The sequence below is a fragment of the Vespula vulgaris genome, chromosome 10, assembly GCF_905475345.1.
Source record: "Vespula vulgaris chromosome 10, iyVesVulg1.1, whole genome shotgun sequence".
Lineage (NCBI taxonomy): Eukaryota > Metazoa > Arthropoda > Insecta > Hymenoptera > Vespidae > Vespula > Vespula vulgaris.
The window spans coordinates 4597501-4623461 of NC_066595.1; the positions used below are offsets into that span (position 1 = coordinate 4597501).

General features: G+C 32.9%; 1 protein-coding gene across 4 annotated transcripts in view; it reads right to left on the bottom strand.

The window, feature by feature from the left end:
- Nucleotides 1–25961, bottom strand: part of LOC127067026 (small conductance calcium-activated potassium channel protein) — a 164777-nt gene that overhangs the window by 85158 nt on the left and 53658 nt on the right. For 3 of the 4 annotated variants that reach the window (XM_051001465.1, XM_051001467.1, XM_051001466.1), the window contains exons 4-5: nucleotides 19654–19924; nucleotides 11923–12129 (exon numbers count right to left, since the gene is read on the bottom strand). In XM_051001465.1, coding sequence (XP_050857422.1) covers nucleotides 11923–12129; nucleotides 19654–19924 — 478 coding nt within the window. The remainder of the gene's footprint in view (nucleotides 1–11922; nucleotides 12130–19653; nucleotides 19925–25961) is intronic. The other variant, XM_051001468.1, reaches the window with a different exon arrangement.

A 25961-nucleotide genomic window follows, 5' to 3' on the forward strand; every position in this document is an offset into this window, starting at 1 on the left:
AAAGATCGACGAGAAAGAAAAGATTACAAATCGTTGACTGTCTCTCACGATTAATTAATTGAAAAACGGATTTGAACTTTCTGTCTTTTTCTATCAAACGATCGAATCTCTCGAGATAAAGATTATCTATTTTAGATGATCTTAGAAAAGAGTTAATAATAATTAATTCCGTATAATGCCACGTAACTTTGAAATTACACGCACAATAATCTATAGGACGATACGTTCTACGTTTTATTTTTTGTTTTCATTAACAGAACGTTTTATTGCAGATGGCCTGTGTATATGTACGTATGTGTGCATACATGTTTATCTGTATATATAAAAAAATTTATTTCATTATAATCCGTATTAATTTTATATTTCACATTTTTATTCTCATTAATTTTTACTTCGTGTCCGAAGTTTTCCATAATATTTTTCTCTCTCTCTTTTAGTGTAATATAATTTACTTGTATTAATTTTTATATTACGATAACATTCTTTCTCGTTTTTTTTTTCTTTTTTTTTTTTGTAGACACGAAGAAACATTGAATTACGAAGAATCAATGAATAATAATAATAATATTATTATTATTATTATTATTAATATTATTATTATTATTATTATTATCATCGTTGTCGTTATTGTTGTTATATAATTTGACCGCTGCTAATTAGGACACAATGTTTTTATCTCATTTAAAAAGTTTACGCTTGTCCTCGTAATTCTTCCTCTCCATTCTCTCCTTTTATAACTATCATCACTTACGTTTCTAGAATACATCTACATAACTATCTTCTACAATATGACCAATCCTTTATGTTCTTTACGTGAACGGTATGTAAAATAATTCGACCGTGATACTTCGCGTCGCATATAATAAATAACGAGAATATAGTCGGACGATAATGTCTGATGCGTGTTTAACCACAATCGATGAATTTAATTAGCCTAGTCTAGTATTTTCCAATCCCGCAAATTCGGAGTTTCATTAATCGACTCCATCGAAATATTTCGAATTTATAAATAATCGATGGGTATTCTTATCGCTGAACGAACTATTGTTCGTTGAAATAGGAAACTTTTAGAACGAAAAAAAAAATATATATATATATATTTTATGACAATGATATTGACGAGTGATGGAATTAAGTGAGAGGACAAAGAACGAAAAGGAAAAAAAAAGAAATCGTTCGTTTGAAGTTATTAAAGAATAGATTAGACGTTTAGAAAAAGGAAAAAGAAATTGTATCGAAATTATGTTCGATAACTCGATTGAACAAATTTGTTTGTAAAGTTTCGCGAACAACGTTGGTGGCTATGGTAGAGTGAGAAACGGTATGCGGTGATAGTGGTAGTGGTAGTGATGGTGGTGGTGGTGGTGGTGGTGGTGGTGGTGGTGATGGTGGTGGTGGTTCCGTAGCACGAATATTGTTGCCCCGACAATGGAGTGTTGGACCGAAACATCAAGCCGGTAATGAACCACATAATGCCGAAGTTCAAGCTGCGGTAAGTAACGCGTATCGTGTGATTCCTCCCCCTTCATCCACCTTCCATCCACCCCTTTATGCGTAAATACATATACGTAATAACGTGTAAGTGTATCGGTTGTATGTAGTAAATTCCGTATACGAATACGTATACACGAAATGGGAGAGAGGTGAGGAGGAGGGGGGGGGGGTGATTGGTGGGTGTACGATATACCTCTACATAAGATCGGTTGTAACACGAAATATCGAATGTATCCTCCCCCCGTTATATATATGCCCATAGTTGGCCATAAATTTCAACGGGTTAATTAAAGTGAATCGCGTTTGAATAATGCACTATATCTAATATGTGCGTGGTTTAACGAAACTCGAAAAGTACGGAATGATCTATGATAATCTAGATGAATGAATTTAGGTATGGGGGAGAGAAAGAAAGAGAGGGAGAGAGAGAGAGAGAGAGAGGGTAAGGAGATAGGGAGAAGAGAATAGAGTGGGGGGAAGAGGACACGACCAACTAATTCTCTCAGTGAACTTCGAGCTATAGGCGGCTTATCTACTATTTGCCGATGCCTATGGACCGATCGATGGATTTACGAGGAGACGAGTGGTATGGTGGGGAACTGTGGGTTGGAATGGGTCAGAGGATGTTGGAAGGAGAAATACAAATCGGAGAGAATCGGAATGCTGGACATACGATCGTAATTACAGGTCGGATTTAACATTAACGGTGGTTCAACGCGCATTCGATATTTGATTTAACACTCTCTCGTTCTCTTCTTCGCATTACCAATCACTTCTATCTATATGTACCATCCTCCATATTCCTATCTATTTTCTTTCTCTTTCTTTTACTCGTATCATTGTGTTTCTTAATAATTCGTTTCTCTTGTTCGATTTCTTTCATTTTTGTTTCTTACTCGAAAGTTTGAAACCAAAGTTTGTTATATATCGCAAACGAACAACGGTAGATTTTGGTTCAATATCGTTATCAATAATTCATAAGGGAATATACTGCATATACGGTGTCGTTCAAGGATATATACGTATAACCGGATTCCAGATCGTTCGTGAGTATCATCAGAGAGAGAGAGAGAGAGAGAGAGAGAGAGAGAGAGTGATACGAGTGGATAGCTGGCTTTTATCACCGCTTTGAAAAATTTATACGAGAGGTGTATGAAGTGTGGCCGTTAAATACCTGCGGATTATTTTTTAAATATTTTTTTGAATTTCTTCTCTCTTCTCTCTCTTTTTTTTCTCTCTCTCTCTCTTTTTATCTCTGTTTTTCTCTTTCTCTTTATCGATGAATCACACATAACGTTGAACGAGTTATCGTAAATGAAAAATGAGAGATCGATCTAAATCATTTGAAATATTAAAAAAGAACGATATATCTTGTCTCGCATGCTATCTTCTTTAAATTTTTAAGTAACACGAAGGAATTATTTCTCGAGACTAAATTGATCTACTTTTTTTGATCTACGTATGTCATTGTAGAAAAATAATTTTTTATTAACAACAATAATAATTATTATTATAATTGTTGCCGTCGTCGTTGTTTTATTATTACAGATATTTAGAAATATTATGAAATCATTTTCCGAAGGAGAAAAATTAACGCTTGAAATTCTGTCGAGGTTTTTATTATAATTTCATTCATATTTAACAGATTTATCGTTCGTGACTGCACGCAATGCGGTTTGCCGTTTAGATACCTATTTGTTTGCTAAACTCATTATTCTTATGGTAGAGAGAAAATTGATGAAGTTAAAGTAAATAAAGTTATCAAGGGAAACGGGATATTTTCCAACGGAATTTCTATTCTCCACTTTCCGTAGTCCCTTCATCGGTAATATACTTGTTATTAATTTACAAAAAAAAATTCATAATCATTTAGAAAATATTCGTTATATTATTAATAAGTTTATTATTATTATTATTTTTTTTGTAAATAATCTTATTTTATAAAACGTGTTATTTCTTTAATAACGTATCTCTTTTGTTGAAGTAAACCGCGTCAACAAAGATCTCAGTCCCATTCATTTTAGCATTTAGAATTCATCAAATTTTCATAATTTTCGACGTTTAGAATATTCATAAAGTTTTTTGCATAGCTTTAAGAGAGAGAGAGGGAGAGTGAGAGTGAGAGAGAGAGAGAGAGAGAGAGAGAGAGAGAGAAAGAGAGAAGTGCTAACAAAATGTTATATACTAGCGACATTTATGGCACAAAAGCAAGCTTTACGACTACGTTATGGCGATAGAGAGGAGCTTCCTGTATACTTTTGTAGACAGCAAGGGAAAAAAAGCTCGCATTATTGGAGGAACCGGCAGAAGGGAAGAATATATATATATATATATATATATATATATATATATATATATAAACCTCTTTTTTATATCTACTTTCTCTCCCTTTTTTCCTTCACTCGTAACACCTTTTTTGCACGCAATAAGAGAAAAAAAAAGCGAAGGCAAGAGAGAAAAGCGCGGAAAGCTTATAGAACGAAGTAGTAAGTTTTGTACTGTACGAGGTTAGCACATCCCTCTTTTCTTTTCTTTTTTTTTTGTTCTTTTTTTTTCCTTTTCTTTCTTCTCCTCTGCTCTCTCTTCCTTTCATTTTTTTCCTCTTATTTGCTTTGGATTTTAAGTTGACTACTATGTCAAGGTATTCGACCAACCTCTTGTCTCGATATCTACACCATATACGATATATATGTACATACACACATACACACACACATATATATATCTTATATAGAAACGAGAAAGGTAGTGCATTACGAAGGGTTCATTTCGTAGAAATCCAAAGTTCTTCCTTTGACAGACCGGTAATATCCTTCAGTAAGAAAGAGAAATTTGTAAGAGAGAGGGCTTTTCCGGAAGCTTAGAAGTAGCTAAAAGAAGAGGAAATAGAAGTAGAAGATAGTAGTAATGATCGTAATGGTAGTGGTGATGGTGATAGCGGTGGGGTAGTGTAGTAATAGTAGTAGTAGTGGTCTGTTTAGTAGTATAAGTTGAAAGTATAGTGTAGTCGGTCACTGAAGAAAGTTGGCTACCTAGGGACAAATTATTTTCTTTCTCGAATTGTTCTTCGGAATGTCTCTTGTCCGACTTTCATCATTCTTTCTCCCTTTCTAACTTCTAACGTGGATCGATAACAAGTCGATATGTCGAAACTCTGTATGTGAGAAAAAGAAAGAAAGAAAGAGAGAGAGAGAGAGAGAGAGAGAGAGAGAGAGAGAGAGAGAGAGAGAGAGAGAGACCACACATCTCGTTTGTAAAAACGTAAGGAAACAGTTGGACGCCTTTACTACACTCGTTCTTCTTGATCGTCTTTCCATAAGATATCTCTATCTCTCTCTTTCTTTCTGTCGACATTTCTGCCAACATTTTATTTCTTTTTTCATATCGATTCTTGAAGAATCCCTTTGTTTTCTTTTGTCGGATGAACGACGAGCCGAGAACGACCAGTCGTCGTTGAACGATTCACGGATTTATATCGTTCGAACTCTCATTCGAGAGATGCGAAAAGTTTTTTAATTGAAGAACTTGCAGAAGTAATTTTATTTCATAAAGTACAGCTTTCAAGTAATTCGCGGTTTCTCTCTCTCTCTCTCTCTCTCTCTCTTTCATTCTTTATCTCTTTTCTTTTCTTCGATGATCAAGAGGATCGTGATCAAGAAATAAATATCTAATTTATTGTTGTAATATTTTCTTGGCTTTTTCTTTTTACGAATTTATGCTCTCTCTCTCTCTCTCTTTCTTTCGCTCTTTCTCGTGCGAGAAAAGATCAAACATAAAGAGCATGCTTCGATCAAAGCGATGTATCGATCTTCGTTAATGTCAAGCATCAGAAACGATAACGATCGACCAATAAGTAAACGACTATGGGCTATGATAATTATCAATCGTTTGACGAAGTAGATTCCCTTGTTTTACTCGCTTGTCATGCATACGTCTATCTTCATCGTATGATCCATCAACACCGCTGCACGACTATCTACGTCGCCTTTATATTTTCTAATCCAACGCTCTCGCGATAACGTTGCTTGTCATGTTTCGTTCACAAACATCATCATAGGCATTATGTGTATCTATCGTGTTAACGAATCTCGTCTATGAATTTAGTCAAAACTGTTGAGATTTAAAGCATAAGCGATATTACATGGATTTATCTAAATTTTACGAGTGTTAAAACATTCATCTTACATTGTGTACTTATTGTCTCGCATTATTAGACATTTTTATTTACAAAGTTTGATATTTTTCTAATACTCCTTTTTATATCTTTCATTCGTAAATAAACTTCCTTTGTAAGTTAGAAATTTGTTGCAATGAAATCGTATAAAAAAAGTATTCATGAATTATTAGCTACGTAAAATAGTTAAAAAAAAAAGGAAAAGAATAGAAAAAGAAGCTATTCTATTTATTGATCTGATTCAAAGTTATGTTTTCGAATGAATTTATGAATTGGACGAATTTATTTCGACTTTACGTGCGTTGAAAAAATTCTTGCTTTGCGTTGTTTCGTTTCATATCTTTAGAAATTTTTATTCTCGTTTCTTTTTTAATTCCTTTTATTATTATTATTTTTTTTTCTTATTTTTCATTAATAAATAATTTTCAAGTTACAAGATAGACATTTATTACGATGAACGTATGCAAAAATATTTGTGTATCATTAGCTTACGTAAAATATTAATAAATAGAGAAACGAACGATTACATTTACTCGATTGACAAATGAATGAAGAAATCATCGTTTTAAGTAATATAAATGATTTTTTTTTTTTTTTGTATTAATTTATGAATTAATCGAATAATAGAATAATTACTCGTACGAGTTAAAATATACTTTTAATTCTTTTTTCGTTTCGTTCGTCGTAGTAAATATTAACGGCTGTCTTGCCACGTGCAAAGTAATAACTCTGCTTGAATTCATCGTAAAATTAATTGACAGACGTTCACAGCAATGGGGAGCAACACGTCTGCCATTAACGTCTGCCAACTACAGAATACGATTTTGATTATGTTTCTTACTTACGTAGCAAGCGAGAGTGAACGTCTTTCTATGCCAAGCCGCATTGCGTTACATAATATCCAATAAGTTTCTTTCACTTCAATGAATCATTTCGTGTTCGTTCGTGTTAGAGCTCGTTAGACGGGATATATCTTAGAAAGAAAATTTTTATTTTATTTCTTTTATATATATATATATATATATATATATATATATGTATTGAAAAATTGGAAGAAAAGAAAAGAGAAATCAATAAAAGAAATAGGTACGATGAAAAAAAAAAAAAAAGAAAAAATAAAAAACAGAAAAAGATATAAAATATATTGGAAACATCGATCGAAGCAAATACTCGTGTCGTATATATTATAGATAAACCAAAAAAAAAAAAAATATTTATATACACATATATAATAAATATGTATGCTATAACAAAAATAATATGCACGTCGGTTATGCTTTGAAAATTTTTGATTCATCCTTTATCCTGTTCATACCATAATGGTATGTGAAAAACGATTTTGAAAATTTATATTCGGATATATTTGGGAAAGCTAGACGAATAGAACCATTTACTTCCACGTGTTCCTACTTATGTTATCGGAAACGTTTACTTTCCGTGAAAACATGAAGCAAACGTACCAGTTTTCTATGCGACGCCAGTAGAATAAGCAGCTTGACCGAGACGAATGTCGAAAGACTATTTCGTAGGAATAAGAAGAGATATAGAATAAAATTGATCGATCGATATGGCGATAGAATGTTTTACTATATTCCTGATAAATTTGAAAACGATAAAAAACAATCGTGACGTTAGGTTGATAATAACAAAAAAATTATTTCTTTTTTCTTTGTCAAAGAAATCATTGTTAAATACTTTCTGATGGCTCGTATGATAATTTGAGATTTAATAAAAACTGAGGAATAAAAATCTACAGAGGTATATATATATATATTATATATATATATAGAAGATACTGCATTGGTTCGATGCGTTCGTTCCCGATTTACCCTCGATATATACTACAGCATATAAATGTATATATGTGTACGTCATCGTAGCACTCTTTTTCTTAATACGTTTTGTGTACAATATGTACACAGTTCGAGAAAGCATTTTCATGCATACACACGTGTACACATAATACACACACACATACCTCTCGACGCGACATCGTTTTCGAGATAATAATCGGAGGGTTGAAGACGTAAGGGGGTTTGTTGCTAAGGAAAAAAAATGAAGATGTTCCGAAGTCAAAAAGACGTAGGATAAGGGAATGACGTAAGAATATGGGAGAAGAAAGTGAGACGAAAGAAAAGAAAAAAAGAAAGAAAGACAGAAAGAAACCAACACAGTATAGTAGTATTTCACAGTTATAGTAATAGCAGCCAGTAGTAGAAGCTGTTTAGTAACACCACCACCACTAACAATAACAACAACAAAAACAATAGCAGTAGCAAGTAGTAGTAGTATCGGTAGCAGTCTCGTTCGATTTTTTTTGTGTGTCACCACCCACGACGTTGCCAAATAAAGAAACGTAGAATGAGTTAGGTCACCATTTATGTTCTACATATACACACACACGTATATATATATATATATGAAGACGATACATATACGGTTTCTTCGACCTTCCACCTTTCTCTATTTCTTTTTCGTCAACGAGCCAACAGAACAATGTAATGCAACGACTCTCTTCCTTTTCGTCCTGTTTCTTCATACATTAGATTCATCTCGTCCTCGTTAGACCTCCTCACACCCTCTTCCATCCTTCTTCTTCCTTCCTTCTTTCCCTCTTTCCTTCCCACCCTTAGTTTCAATTCTCCTACACACAATCTCATCTCTCGTCTTAACCTTCATATAATCAAGGTGAATCCTTTCCAACTCGCGTACTTAGTTTTTTCTTCTCTCACTTCGGGATATATATATATATATATATCCCGATCTTTCGTCGTTCTTCCTACTTCATTATACATTCAAAAGGATAACTAAAAATATAAGGACTAATTACGTTCCTTCTTCTTCTACTTCTTCTTATTCTACTTATTCTGTACTGTGAAAGGAAAAGAGAGATAGAGAGAGAGAGAATAGCCATCATCATTGCTCGGACACTTCTAAATACAATAGCTCTGACATTCGACCGAAAAGGTATTTCTGTCTCTCTCTCTCTCTCTCTCTCTCTCTCTCTGTCTATCTGTCTCTGTCTTTCTCTTACTCTTATATCATTTCCTCTGTAGATACTTGAAATTCTCAAAGCCATTGTTTACGGACAATAATATCATACAATTAATCTTAGCAAGTTATCATCTAATCTCGTCCTAGTTCCCCCTCGTTCTCTTGTTATTCTCATATATATATATATATATATATATATATATATATATATATATATACCTACTAAGTATTAACATCTTCGACGTATTCGTCCTCCCTTTAAAGACGTGTTTTAATAATCACAAGTTTGTTAGATACCTTTCAACGAATGGATAGACTCGAAAGTTATTTTATATTTGCTAGTAATACTTTCTTGTCTTTTTTGTTTTTTAATTTTTTTTTGTTATATAAATATATTATATATCGTATATACATATATATGATTCTTTGTTGCTCTTTATGGTTACATTCGATTTGGACAAATTTCTCGAATATAGTATAGAGATTTCCACGTTAATTTTACTTTATGTCTTTCATCGTGAAAAGTCGCTTGATAAAAAAGCAGAAAAAAGAAAGAAAGAGAGAGGGAGAGAGAGAGGGAGAGAGAGAGAGAGAGAGAGAGAGAGAGAGAGAGAGAAAAAGAGGAGAAAGAGAGAGAGGGAGGAAAAAAAAGAAAAAAGAAAGAAAGAAAGGCTAGTGGTGACGTTCGATATTTAATATCGATTTTCCGATAGAGAAACGATATTAAAGTCGAGATTTCGCACGTCCATAGTCATGGACATATACTTCCATTTGTATGTGTGTATAAAATATATATATACACACACACACATATGTGGTGGTTACTCTCACGTGTTGGTAATACGTGTGATATTGGAAAATCGTGCTATGTGACGATAACTTTGTGTAAAATCGTGCACGTGGACTCAACTACTACGGGTGCGTTTTTTTCCAAGTATCTATCGAGATAAGAGGGGGGCTGTAGGTGGGTGGTGGGTGGGATCTCTCTCTAAGGGAGATCAAACACGTGCCCTGATATATACTACTAAAGAAGGTGGTGGGTAGTGGGTGAAAAGAGTGGTGATAGTTATTAAATTTGCGATCGTATACGTTTACCTGTAGCACGAAGCATCGTCTTCTTTGCTAGAACGAAGTTAGAAAAACCTAAAATAATTTTAATGGGATATCTTCTTTCTAAACCGATAATCTTTGTTTTAATTGAACGAATTTAGAAAGAATTTTTTTTTCTCTTTTTTTGTTTTTTGGTAAGTTCTTGTAGTATTGACATCAATTCTATTTTAATTTAAGTTAAAAATCGCGTATCAATGTACAGGTTGTCGCAAAATTAATCCTCACTTTCTCTCCTCGTTTTGATAACATTCGTTTTGTCAAGTGGTATGTTAAAATTTGGAAACAAATTGCATTGTTCGATACTATAAAGCGTCATCTCGAAAATTGATTTTGCCTTACCTTTCTTTATATATCTGAAAGAAAATATAAATATAATGGAGTTATAAATATATGGATTGTATTCTGAACATCCTGTACATATATTTTTTTTATCTCAATTTATTTGTGTATCATCGTTTGCTAATTAATAATTGCTCTCGGAATATATTCTAAACGAAATTATTTCCTCTCGAATTAATTTTTTCGAATCGGATTTATTCTGATCGATTAGGAATGACGAAAAAAGAAGTATTTGTTTATATTTTTAGTTTGATGATATTTTTTATTAATTTTGTATATTTTAATTTGTCTTTCGTGTCGAACCGTTTGATCTTTGTTCCGATAAACTTTGCCAAAGAGAGACGCTCATAGTTTCTGGTCCCTGTTATATGGCTCGTCGATATTTCCCTTAAACCAAACTTATGTACCTTTGCGGAAACTTTGTATAACGAAACTTTCAAAACTCTTCGTATCGATCGTAAATAATGTGTATTAATCGTTTCTAACGATACTAATTACTAATTAACAAGAGGAAGATAAATGTCCTAAGGACATAAATAAGATATAAATTTTTAAGATAGATTTCTCAGAAGAAAAATATTTATAAAAATCTGTGATCGTAGATGGACAGATTATTCGATGTGGATAAATTTATCGACGTATAGTGTTTGTGTGTATTTGTATGGGTGTGTATACAAATACAAACATGTATATATATACACAAACACATACATACTGTATATGTACATATGTACATTGGATATCATTGGAAAATGCAGGTCAGGGTTAGTATAACCTAACGATAATAAGATCATGGCATGGTATAATAGTAGTGGTATAGTGGTAATGGTAGTGGTAGATGCAGCTATGTGGTAGTTGTGAAAAGGCGTGTTCTATAAGCTAATGACGATATCCTACGTAGACGTGAGAGAGATGATGTCTCTCGGTATGCACGATTAAGTGTTAAGGGGTATATTACGACGTTAAAAACCGAGGATATTGAAGAACAGGGTTATGTAAAAAGAGAAATATTGATGGTATCTATAGACGTTGTCTATATTACGATCATTTTAATTTTCTTCGATTAAAAATATATTTCTTCCTTGGAGAATGCAAACCGTAAAAAAACAAAAATTTTCGATCGGATTCAACAGGAAATATATTTTAATGATTATTCGAGAGAAAGAGAGAGATTTATTGTTTCGAAGCGATTATGATATTAATCCCTGCAGTGACACATTGATCCTAGACAGTTAAATATACAGGGTGTCCCATGAGGTCTAATGCTACAAGAGAGAGAAAGAGAGAGAGAGAAAGATTACACACAATCTATTGAAATTTACTCTTCCACGTTGCACAGATAAAAAAAAAGATCACACTAGTCGAAACGTAATGTTCTGATACATCTTATATATCTTAAAGATGCACGCGCGGGCACACACAAAAGAAAGGAAGAAAAAAAGAGAAAAATGAATAGAAAGAAAGAAAGAAAGAAAGAAAGAAAGAAAGAACACCCTGTTCTTAGAAAATATCTCGGTTTTGAACGTTCGATACAACCCTTCTCTATTCTTCATTAAAGCATCGTGCATCGACGTGTGTCACAAAAAATGAAAAAAAAAATTAAATAAATTAAAAGTAAAAATAAAAATAGACAATTCGTACGAGATAGACAACGCATAAATAATACAATATGTGTATATATATACACATATTATATATATATATACACACACACAATATGCGTGAGCGTGTTTAATGTTAAATTGCGTGTAATCAAGTATATATAAGGTACGTATTAATTATTTGGCATATCAAAAGAAATTCTTCCCCACCGTCTTGACGTAGCCGACGGTCTCTGCGGTAGCCTCGGTGAGGGCTCTGCGTAGTCGTGATCGTCGAACCTGAGACAGCGTACGTGGACAGAGTACGACGCCCTGAGTACCGGAGCCGGAACCGGAAGCGGAAGCGGGCATCATAGCCGATGGCGGGGGAGGCGTCGTCGCCATTGATGACGATGACGATTTGCACCACCAGGGAAACTGGGCGTGTTTTTAGCACGTTGTTATATTCGTACAAATAAAAAGAGAGAGAGAGAGAGAGAGAGAGATGTTGTGAAACGTGAGATGGAGAAAGATAGGTAGATAGATAGATAGATAGAGAGAGAAATAAAATGAAGACGAGTACAAACGGTGGTGCTGATAGATCGGACTTAACGAAGGGTGGATAGATAGAGTAAGAAAGAAAAGGAAAGCATTGTGATAAGCTAGAAAGAGAAAGAGAGAGAGAGAGAGATAAAAAACTTTTCTCATCATATTCACTCTCAATTCTCTATAGCTTTTTTATACATCATGGTTTATTTCTTTCTTTACTCCTTCAGGAAAAGAAAAAAGAAAAACTCTCTCTGAAATTTGATTGTGATCTCTCTTTTTAATTATCTAAACTATCTAAACTATCTGATTTCTACGTTCGTGGTTACTAATACTAAACTATGTTACTTGCTCTATGTTAGATATCTTGTTGAGTTGTAAGAAAAGAAAAAGAAAAGAGATGTGTAAATAGAGTGAAAGAAAAAGAGAAAGAGAGAGAGAGAGAGAGATGGACAAGAATGGTGAGGCGTGATGTGGTACAGTGGAGGGGGTGTAGAGGTGAGTGAGAGTGATTTGAGGTCGTGTTGTGAGGTCGTTGGAGTGAGATCGACTGACTTCGATGAAAGAAGTGATGTCTCGTCGATAGAATGTGAACAAAAATCGATTGCAATACTTCCGATATTTTTGAAATTCGACTTCTACGGATATTGACAGATAAAATGGGGTGGAGGAGTCGTCCTAAGCAAGAGAGAGAGATAGAGAGAGAGAGAAAGATAGAGAGAAAAGTAATGGATAGAGGGTTACATAACTAAAGGCAGTTAGAAACGAACCAAAGAAGACGATCGTTTAGACGGATTCTAATCTGACGCGATTATCGCGAATTCGATTTTGGGAATTCGACGAGGCGAGTTAAGAGAGGAGCACTAAACTTGAATAGGGGAATCTGCTACTATTGGCGTAACTATATGAATCAACGAATGCTTCGATTCGATCGATCGATCTATCGATCTATCGATCTATCGAACGATCGAACGATCGGTCGGTCGATTTACACCAAGGAATCTTAACCGGATTCGTTCAATTTAATTGAAAGAAAAATAAAAGAGGAACAAAAATGGAGGAGAATAAAAAGCAGGATGAATCCCTCGTAAAAGTTCTCGTCAGTGTTTCTCTTAATTCTTTCTTTTTTTTATTTATTTATTTATTTATTTATTTTTTTTTCTTCTTCTCTTGTTACGTTACTTTATTTTTACTGGATTTTATTTTGTTTCACTTTGTTTTATTTCATTTCATTTTATTTTGGTTCTCTTTTTTTTCTATCTCCGTCCCTCCCTCCCTCTTCCGACTAATCGATCGATCCTTAGAAACCCCTTTTTTTCCTCTCGAAGTAATGCACGGTGGAAAAAGTAAATGTAAGTTTTCCTCGCCCTTCATTCGTGAAACCTATTTTCACGGAGCCTTTTTCGAAATAGAAATGTACTTTCGTTAATGAACGTTTCGTTTCTTTCTTTCTTTTTTTTTTCTCTCTTCTTCTATCCTCTTTTCCTCCTTTTCTCTTCTTTTCTTTTTTTTTTTTGTTTAAGATTATATAATGCATAGCACATACGCGATATATACCATTCGATTTGAACGTCTCAAAGTATTTCATTTTCATTTATATTTATACTCTCGCACGATATTAGAACGACTTCGATATCTCGACAAATGCGTATCATGAAAAACGACGTTAAAAAAAGAAAGAAAAAAAAAAAAGAGAGAAAAAGAAATTAGGATATATTAGATAAAAGTTGGATAAAACTTGCCAACTATTCCATTCATTTATCCAACGAATAAGTTTGATGTATAATACATATTTTCTTCTTTTTCTTTTTTTTTTCTTTTCGTTTTATTCTTACAATAGTTTAAGATACCTGAATAAAGGAACTCCCCGTTGATTATCGAAAGTTGGAGTTGAAACGAAAAAGAAAAAGAAAGAGTTTTAATAACTTCGATAGACGTAAAATTGTCGATATAGTTAAATTATGAGGAAGAAAAGAAACAAAGAGAAAGAAGAGACAGAGAGAAAGAAGAGAGTGAATGAATTTGAGAAAGATTTGAGGACGCGGAGCGACGTTCCATGGGACGTTAATAGCTACTAAATTCGAGATTGATTCAGGAAAGAATGGAAAAGTAATTTCGAGCTTCTCTTCTATTCTCGAGAACGATCTAGCCGAGTGAAATCGTGCTGTGGAAAAGCTTCTCGGCTTATTCGAGAACAGAGCACAACGTTGGATTTCAACGAAAAGCTCTTTACGATTCGCGTACGATTCAAACCGAGACAGATAGACGGCCAGAAAAAAGAGAGAGAGAGAGAGAGAGAGAGAGAGAGAGAGAGAGAGTTAAAAACAATTTTACACGGTTTGCATTTTTAATGTATGTAGGTAATTAATTCTTTGAAGAAAAGATTATTTGAAGAAAAAAAAATTAAGTAGTATAAGAAAATATCTAAGAAATTTTCATTTCGATTTCTCGTATTTGTGTGTGTTAGTACGAATTGAATAAGAAGGGTGCGAGGATCTTATGTGAGAGCTTCTAAAAGAAACGAGAAAAGATGGAGATCCATGTGAAATCCCTTTTATATATTCAACGTGTCGGAATAACATATCCTTTTCGTTCATATCGAACGAAACGTGTATATCTTGTTGGATAGTAACGGAGCATCTCTGCTGTTCACTCGTCCGAGTAAAAATGTTATGTAACGAAAATGGTGAAAATCGATATATATATATATATATATATATATATATATATATGTATGTGTATGTGTATGTATATGTATATATATATGTGTATATATTATTTTAGTTGACGTAAATTTTATAAAAAGCGTGTTAAATTGAGCGGATGAAAAAGATACACGGTGCACTTGTATTGGATATATCGTCGAGTAAAATGTAAGTATATAAGAAGAATAAAAAAACAAATATATATATATATATATATATATATATATATATATATATTGTATATATAGCAAACTTCGACGATTCATTTTATTTTTATTTTTATTTCTTTCTATTTATTTGTTTATTTATTTATTTATTTATTTATTCTTTCCTTTTTTTCTTTTCAAAATCAATAACTCTTCGAATATCGAAATTTCAATCTCTCCCATCTTCCTCAAATGGAACTATCCGGGCGTATAACGAAGCTAAACTATAATAATCATAATCGTCGGAGCGAGAAAGGAATAAAAAAAAAAAAAAAAAAAGAAAAAAAGAAAAAAGAAAAAAGAAAAGAAAAGAGAGAAGAAAAAAGAGTCTGTCTGAGAGAGAGAAAGAGAAAGAGATAGAGTGATAACTCAAGTAAAATTTAATGATAGCAGACGAGAAAAGTGGTCATTATCATACTGGAAAAGAAAAGAAAAGAAAGAAGAAGAGAAAACAAAAGGAGGGGAGGAGAGAGGTAAAGAAAAGGAAAAAAGAAGAGAAGAAAAGAAAGGAAAAGAAATTGTAACGAAAAAAAAAAAAAATTAAGAAAGAAGGAAGGATGAAAAGGAAGATAGAGAGAGAGATAGAGACAGAGATAGTCGTCTTAGCGAAGGTGCACGGTCGCATAATCCAACGATTATCTCGTTCTGGGATTACGCTGGCGCACCGTCCAGAGACGTGAGAATTGATTGGAATTACTATGGGGGATAGAGTAATAGTAATAGTAGTAGTAGTAGTAGTAGTAACTAACGGAACCCTTTTCTTTCCTTTACGAAGTATTCTGAAACATTTCCCAGCAATTTTCTTTCCGTTCATTAAGCTCTCCTAATTCACCGGTAGATTATTTCGCTGGGTCGTTAATTATTTTTCTCCCTTCGCAATTTTTCATTTACTTTTCATCATCCTCCGTTTATGTTTCTTGTCTATGTCCTACGAGAACGAAAGTCTTTTTCTTTTTTATTTTATTCTATTTTATTTTATTTTTTTTTTTTTACTTTTGCTTTCGCTTGTTTACTTTTTTTATTTTTGTTTTTCCTTCTCGAACGATATTAAAATCGTTGCCGAATAATTTGATTCAATGGTACGAACGGTTTTTAACTGTTTTTTTCCTTTTTTTTTTTTTTGTTGAAAAAAGAGAAAGAAAAATAAACGTATCGCCAAAAAGTCACAAATATCGTTATTCAACTCGTCGACGTTAATCCCGTCGTACGATTGTATTAGTTCGTTGATCTTTGATACGATTAACGAATTAATGATTAAATTTGAATAGTTTTGCATATCATTGAGATGTAAAAATAATAATAATCCGTGTATAAATTAGATAGATATCTTTGAATTATGTTGAATAACTAATTATTAGATAATTGAAGATTCCTATTATTATTACTACTACTATTATCACTACTACTATTATTATTATTATTATTATTATTATTATTATTATTATTATTATTATTATTATATTTTGTATATTGTTTGTAACGAATAATTGACAATTAATTTCATTCGTCGATATCCGACAATTAACTTCTTTTAAAATCGGTTAGTTTTAATCGCTCGGTCATCCGAAATAATATTTCATTGATCGACTCTCACCACATGCTGGTATATTACTAATGTAAGACTGCACACACACACACACACATATATATATATTTCTTTTTTAATTTAATCTTCGCTCTCTAATTAAAATGCGCTTTCCTAGAGGAGGAAAAGGGTAGAAAAGGAAAAAAAGAATTACCAGAGAAACGGCGATCACAAGACAGAAATTGTCATTCGCATCGAGAGAGAAAAACGCGTATGATGTATACATACATACATACATACATACATACATACATACATATATATATACACACACGCGCGATGTTTTGCGGTTTGAATGAAATTAATTTCTGGCATTTTCTTTATTTTTTCTTTTCTTCTTCTACTTCAATTTCTTCTACTTATACTTCTTCTTTCTCCCTCCCTTTCCCTCTTTTTATTTTCACCGTGAAACTTGAGTAGCCCGCGTCACATTTTACCCTTCGCGCGAAAAAGATAAATTCGAGAATAAATTAAAAAGGACAAAAAGAGAGAAAAGGAGAAGCGACGAAGAGAGGAAAAAAGAGAAAGAGGAAATGAAAAATAAAAGGGAAACGAAAAAAAAAAGGAAAATACGAAAGAAACAAATTAAGTGAAAAATTGAAGAGAGAGAGAGGAAGAGAGAGAAAGAAAGAGAAAGAAAGAGAAAGAAACGCGAGCGAGCGACAGAGGCAGCACGTTTTAGTACGAATCTCGATTCTATGCATGACATACTCGAGGATAGGGGTTGAGAGAAGTGGGGAGAGGAGTGGTAGAGTATAAGAGGAGGTAGAGTAGGTAGAGTAGGAGGAGATGGAGAGTGAAGCTTGATTATAGTTCGTTGGCAGTCAGCCAAACGACAGGATGCTCTTTTCCTTTTCCTCTTCTCCCTCCTCTGTATCTCCTACCCCTATCCCCTACCTCTCTATCTCCCTCTTTCCCCTTCCTCTTTCTTCCCACCCCTTATTCCTCTTTCTACTCTTCGTTCTACTCTTATTCTGGTTACGATACCTAGGTGGCCCCGACACGTCAAGGAAAGATAATTAAACTAACAATGTCGCGAGCTCCTCTTCACTCTTCTTTCTTCTCATTTATTGTTCTTTCTATTGTTTCGTTTTTCGTTAATTTTTTTTTTTTGGTCTTATTTTCTTTCTCATATCTTCTTCTTCTTTTTTTTGTTTTCTTTATTTTTTTCCTACTCCTCTCTTTTCTCTCTTCCTTTCCTTTCCTTCACCTTCTTTCCTAGTTTAGTCATTGGGACAATGACCGCCTGCGAATTGTTCGACGGCAAGAGTAATTTTTATAATTAAAATTAATTGGGTATATTTTCGAAAGAAATAAAAGAAAGAGAAACAATTAGTCGATGTAATTGTCGATTGTTCGTTTATTTTTCTTCTTTTTTAATTTCACAAAGTAGTAGTAGTAGTAGTAGTAGTAGTAGTAGCGACGGCGATGTTATCTCGAAATTTAATAGACGGAAAGAGAGATAGATAAATATATGGGTAGATAATGAGATAAAGAAAGGAGAAGGATAAAAACGTGTGAACAGAATTGTATCGTAATCTTACGATCGATGTACGAGCTTTCGTATGTATTGTGTATTATAGATCTATATTTTTCACTCGATATTAATTTTTTACATGAGGAGCGAACTAGTATAATATAGAAAATAAAATTTGAGAGGGTTGAAAACACGCACGTAGTGCCATCTATTTTGGAGAGAAATTTGCTAGAGAAATAGAGAAAAAGAGGAAAAAAAGAGAAGGAGAGAGACGAAGAAAGATCGATCGAATTTATTAATTGATATAATTTGATTAATTAATTTTTTTGATAAAACAAAGGAAGAGAAAGGATAATTAAAGTCGCTGCGCTTGTATCTGTCGAATCGGTTCGAAACGATTCGAAGTCGGTACGATCATTTTCTATTTTTCCCACTTTTTTCTTCTAACCATTAACTTCACTACCCTTCGCCAGATGGCGCGATGTAGAAGTTCCAACGATAAAGAAACGAGTTCGAAGTTAAGGGTAGTTTAAACCCTACGATTGATATGGAAGAAAAATATTCTGTGTCGGTAAAGTATGAAGCGACGTAGAATTTTTCGCCTTTTCTTATTTTTTCTCCGTTTTCTTTTCTTTCTTTTTTTTCTTCGTAAATAGTTATACGAAATTTATTTATACGTTTACTTATTTTCTTTTTTAATAATCCTACATTTATCGATGTTATGAACGTATCAAATATATTTTTCTGATTTATTTATTTATTTCTTTTCGTTAAAGAATACAAATGGGGGAAGAAAAACACACGTAATATATGGAGACACATTAGAAAGGGGTAGAAATAGTAGGAAGTTGCAATATCGATTAAAGATAAGAAGAGATAGATAAGACTAATGAACACAGATGGGAGATATAAAAGAGAGAAAGACAGAGAAAGAGCGAAAAAAGAAAGAAAGAAAGAAAAAGAGCGATAACTCTCGGGGCACGATCATGGATCCAGGATCGATTTACCAAACGAATATATGCGAGCAACATTGAGAAAATAATAACAACGATACATCGACAATGACCATAACGAAGAGAATAAGACAACGACATCAAGATTAATAATAGTGTGTTAATATTTTACACAAGAAGATTACAATAATAACGACGACAATAATGATGATGATGATGACGACGACGACGATGATGATGATGATGATGAGAGATAAGAAAGCGGATGAATTATGTTCTTTGTGTCGTTAGAAATAAAATGAATACGAGAACGTGTTTCGTAATTGATAAAGGTATTAGTAAATAAAATAAGAAACGATGCTTGTTGATGATGATGTAATGTGGTAATAATGGTCGTCGTAATGGTGATGGTGGCGGTAGTGACGGTGGTGGTTGGTGGTGATGGTTCAATGCTATTGGCAAAATGCAAAATATAATTGTTGTGGCTTACCTGTCGGAATTGTCGTATCCCACCGTTGATTCTCAATGAATCCGCAGCTATCCCAGCGATTCCGTCGCCGGGCTCGCGTAACTGCCGCAGAGAGGCAGCACTCGGTGCGATTCCAGCATGTAAGTTGCAACAACATCCGGAACAACAGCAGGCCGACGCCTCTGGTTGAGAACTTTGTCGAATTATCCGTGCACTTGGCGACGTTGTTACAAGAACCGGTGGTGGTGGAGCTTGACAAGGACAGCAATGATGTCCGCTCTTTACGCTCTCTCTGTTTCGTAAAAAAAGAAATGAAAACGTTAAAAATAAAATATATAATTTGGTTGTTGTTGGTATTGGTATTGATATTGGTATTGGTATTCTTTCTTTTTTTTTTGGTTTTTGTTGATTTGTATTCTTTCCTTTTTTTCTTTTTTTTTCTATTGGAAGATTTCATATTACTAAATTGAATTATTTATTTAATCGTCGTTCAAACTTTAAGAATCGAGTTTCTCGTCTCTAACAAGAAATGACACTTGTTTGTTAATTACTATCGGTTCCCATCGTTGGCTCTTATTACATTGGTTAACTCGATCGATGAGGGTGCTCCTTCTTTGAACTAATAACGGTATTCTTTACGATAATAATGGACCGACGGTTTAAGTAAGTAAGTAAGTGAGTAAGAAGATGATGATGAAGATAAAGAAGAAAAAGAAGAAGAAGAAGAAGAAGAAGGAGAAGAGTGGAAAATCTTTGCTTCGTTACTATTATTAGTTCGTCAATTTCTTCGATAATCATCTTCCGACGGAAAATGATTCGGTTCGATGCAAACGATGGTGCCCTTTTATCTCGATAGGATCTTGTTTGGACGCGTAAAAGGTCGATTAAAGACAATTCAATTTTCATTTTTCACGTTTAATGATAATCGTCGATGTAACGTTAAAGAGGATCGTTTCAGTAATTTTAGTATTTCAACGATTCGTGGTATTGTTCTCATAGACGAGACCAAACCAAATCGATATTTGCTTTGGACCTAATTGGTCCTTTCTTTAATTGCCGAAGGAGATAATCCTCACTCTATCTCGTTTATTTCTCTCTTTCTCGTTCAATTTCTTTTTGTATTCTCTTTTTACATCCTTTTATTCTAACCAATTCCATTGTGTATTTGACACCTCTCGTTTCATTTTTATTCACTTATTTATTTATTTATTTATTTATTTCCGTATAAACCCTTGTCGTGATTTGTATAGAATATTCATTAATGTCTTGAAATTGCTCTTTTTTTTTTTTTTTTTTTATTTTCTTTTTTCTCTCTTTTTTTCCTTTATCAAGTATAATATTTCAACGCGAACGAAATCATGATTTTCTATCCGTCGTAGATTACGAAGCCATTTAAATAAAGGTAGGAGTCGAGGAGTTAAAGAGAGTACCTGAGAATGCAAATCTCTCTCTCTCTCTCTCTCTCTCTCTCTCTCTCTCTGTCTTTCTTTCTCTCTCTACTTTCTAGTAGACCGTGATCAATGTTATCGCGACTTTCGCGAACCCTTTTTTAGAATTAAATGTCACGAACTCTATACCAAATAAAAAGCTTTAATGCATCTTTCTCGGTATCTTCATGTCGTCGTTCTATTAACGATACACATTTCAATCAAATAAATTAAAAGAGTATGTGCTGAGTTAAAGAACAACAAGTATACATATATATACATTATATCTGTGTACATGTGTATCTGTTTGTGTATGCATATATATATATATTATATAAGCGGATCAACGAACTACGAATATTGTATTATCTTTGTTAAAATGTGACAGCCGTCACATGGAAATGTTGAGCCGTAGAAATTCTCAATTTCGATTCTATCGGGTATGCTAGTAGCATTATCTACTTTGTACCTCGCACTTTATGAATAATTCACACGGACGATTGTATATTAAATCCATGGGAAAAAAAAAAGAAAAAGAAAAAGAAAAAAAGACGAAAAAACTCGGCACTGGATCTGATCTTTCCATTCCCGTCCGTTTATTCGAAAGACTTTCTCACGTTATGATATTTCAAGATGGCAAATAGAAATCCTTGGTAATTCCATTTTCAATTTATTCGTTTGACCGTAGTTTTTTTTTTTTTTTTTACTCAACAGATACTTCTTTTTTTCTTTTTCTTCTTTTTTTTTCCTTTTTTTCTTTTTGTATCTCCGCTGTAGGACGTGTCCGGCTATTTAAAATTTCGTCAAATTTTCATGTCGAGAGGGTAAATAGCGTAGAGAGGATCTGTTATATTCTTTTTCTGTTTCTTTTTTCTTTCTTTTTTTATCCTTTTGTTTTTTAATTTGATCGATCCAATGACAATTCAATCAGGCTTGATAAAATTCCGGGCATTGATCGGAATAAAAGGACACGAAACACGGGAAAATCGACTTTGATGTTTTCATTAGAGTAGTATTACTTAATGAAAAGTAATCCAAGTAAAAGCATATTTTTTCTGTTCTCTTTTTTTTCTTTCTTTCTTTTTTTTTTTTTTTTTTTTTTTTTTTAAGTAATATGTCCTTCGAACAATTTTCTGAATTGAATAGATTACGCCACGAAGATAATATTTGTTTTCTTTTCTCCTTAAAATTCTTTTTCCTTAAAATTCTTCTTCCTTATGAAATTTGAAGAAAATTTCGTTTCACGAATCCTCCTTCCATGTAAAGAGAAATGTAAAAGTCAAAAAGTGTTCTTGTATTTTTCTTTCGTTTATTTAATCGGATATAATTACTTATTAAGTTTCAAACATTTCAATATATGATATTGATTTATTGTTTGAATGAGTAATATAGAATTTAATAGAAAGATCAAGAAAAACAACAAGTTAATTTTTTTTTTTTTTTTTTTTTAAATAAATCTTATTTGACAAATTGAAACATGTACATAAACTTATTCACAAATTTTCTATTTAAATACTGTTCTATCAATTGTTTATTTAAATAGCATTCTTTTTTCTGCGTGTATGTATCGTGGTATATAATTAATTATTATCGTAGAAACTAGCCGAAGAAACTTTAAAAATTCTTGTTGTTCTTTAGAGTTCTCGTCTTATGCTGTTAACATACTTTCCTTCTTCTTCTTCTGGTTCTTCTTCTTCATCTTCTTCTTCTTTTTTGTTTCTGTTTTTTCTACCTTCATGAAATTCTTATATCCTCCACCTCAGGAAAAGAAAAGGTTGACAGAACGTGTCTAGAATCTACGTTGGTTCACTTCTCTTAGATTATACCTGGATTAACGTGAAATGAAATATTACTTATCTTTTTTCTTGTACTTCTCTATTTTCTCTTTACTTTTTCTCTTTTTACTAATTTTCTAAAAAGAAAAAAAAAAAAAAGAACGAAACTAAACAAGAAACTCGATGCGATTTGCTTCAAAAAGAATCCTTATAATACGCAATCCCATGGGTTTCTTTTTTTTTATCGATTAACAAATCGATAAATCGACGATGTTATTTATCTAACCTCCATTTTATTCTCTCGAGAGAATAGACTATTTTATATTCACCGTGAAAATGTAGAATAGTAAAGAGAATTGGTTCGTCATTGTCAGAGACATTCCCAGTTTCTCGTAACCTTACTCGAAGCTCGTCAAATTGTTCAAGAGCATAGGTTCTAAACATAGAGTAAAACGAAAAGAGAGAAAAAGGAAAAGAGAGAGAAAGAGAGAGACAGATACGGATAGAAAAAGATAGAAAAAGAAAGAAAAAGAAATAGAGGAAGATCCTCGAAAGTCCAAGTCAATCTTCTGTACCAAACAACATCGTAGAAACGTCGTCGACGCTTCAAGCCACGAAATTCGAGCGTTGTGTTTCTCTCCCAATCTTTCCACCTCTCTTCCTCTTATTCCCTTTTCATCCCTTTCCTCTTCTCTCTATATCCCCTTTCCCTTTGTTCCCTCGGGAAACGTCACCGCGAAATGGACCTACCATGTACGTAACTACATGGTCTATCTATGTGAAGAGAAGCGACCTTTGACCTCTTAAACCATCGCCGAGAGTATTTCGTTCGATCGAAAATTCGAACGGGAAATAATTTTTCCTACCCTTCTCTTTTTTACTATCATCATTCGAGTCGATGAGCCGATCTAGCACGATCCTCGACAGAAAATCAAAAGACAATGCACCTCTTATTCGCCACGTTTGTTTTCAATGAAACGTATTCAACGAAGAAATTTCTCGACTTCTTTTTACGAAAGAAATTTAACGACAAATTTAACGACAGCGAAACGTTTTAACTTTTCTCTTTTGAAAATTCTTCCAATCGATTTTATACAGGGGTTACGTATCTGTTGAAAATATCGTTCCTAACTACGTTCTCGAATGGATCTGTTTCGATCTAAACGATTACGAACTTTCTTTTCTTCCTTTCTTTCTTTCTTTGTTTCTTTATTTTTTTTTTTCCTTTTTTCTTTCTTGAACTTTTATAGAAAACGTAAGAGGTAATAGTAGGGAAGAGAATGTCTTTTTTCTTTTTTTTTTTTTTTCTTTATTGTTATTTATGCAAGTGTATGTACCTATGAATTAGTTGTTTTAATATGATTTTGGGGAAATAACCTTCAGTTTTCTCGTTCGCATAAAGTAGTACTTGGAGAACATTGTTTATTTAACACCCTCGAGAGCAGAAAAGTAAAGTACAGGATAGATGAAAAGTTCCTAGATTGGTCAACAATTTCTCGGACGAATTAAAAGTTCCTAGATGATTTTACTTTTTTTATTAGTTTGGATATATTTTTTTTTCTTTTTAGTTTTTCAAACCGTAAACTCGCAAGTCTAGGAATTTCGTTTCAATTCTGAAAAAAAAAGAAATTAAAAAAAAAATAAATAAATAAATAAATAAAAAGATTAGCTTGGGATAGTCTGGAAAAAGGGAATAATTGATTCGTTTTTTTAAATCCCTTACGAACTTTTGACCTGCCCTGTATTACTTCGTGTAACCCGAACGTACGATGAATTATAAATTATACGATTATACGTGTTTATAGTACGTACATTGTTTATAGTAAATAAATTTACGAGAAGGTCTGACGATCTATGAAATTCAAATTCATATCCTTGTTTATCGCATAAAATATAAATCCATCTTTTCTATATTCAACGTAATAAAATTTATTTTCGCAAATTAACTTCGATAAATAAATGTTAATCGAAAGAAACAAAGAAAATGGATCGACTTCTCTCACATTTTCTTTTTTTTAGCGTATCATCGTCTTATCTTATCAAGATATGTTCCATACGTCGTCGTTCTATGCGATGCAATTCGTATTTAAACTCGGAATAATTTACGCGAGTCGTCTTCCAACTTTCCAACTTTTCAGATACGACGGATCGAAGTTTTTAGAAGAGGGAATATAAATTGGATGGCCGAAGTATTCTTAGATCTGCTCGAGCTTTTCCGTCGCTATGTTAAATTCAATTTTCAAGACGACAGTTAACAGCGCGAGACATGCAACGATGATTTTTTAAATATTTTTTTTTTTCTTTTTTCGAGACACATACCAACAAATCGTCGTGTAAATATATATATATCATAAATGTCAGACCAAAGGTCTCATAATTGTTGGAAGTTGCAAGAAAGTTTAATGAGAGAAATTTGCTAAAAATTGCATGTAACGATTTATTTTTCTTGTACGTGACCTTTACCGAGTTATCAAGGTCAGTATAGGGGTTTCTTTCGTTTTACATTAGTGATCATACGCGATCAAAATCGTATCTAGTAAAATATTGCTACTGAGAATTTATCGCGTACAAGATAATCAGCATGTACGTAATACACACACACACATATATATATATATACATATATATATGTTCTATTCTATCGATAAATTTCAATATTAATTTATAGCAAATTTGATGGAACATCAAAATATTATAGAGTGTATTACTGATTGGTATCGAAATTGCAATGGTAAATCCCTTATATAACGAGCCCTTGTAAACTACCGCGATTACAGCAAAACGATAAATATATGTATATATGCAGTAACATTTACGTTTCTATAAACTCTCGGATAATTAGCGATACTCTTGTGATCGAGATAATCAAGAGAACGAGAGACGTGCTGGCTTAATACACACACACATATATATATAATATAATATATAAGAAAGATCGTCAAGACGCGAAGTAACGTTTAGCATTAATTCGACAGCTTTCATTTGGAATATCTCAAGCATCGAATTACGAATTAAATTTCTACAATCGAGTTTAAATCGGAATAGCTTGATTGTAATTTACGGACGAATTCTGCTCAATATTTAAAATCTCTCTCCCTCTCTCTCTCTCTCTCTCTATATATATATA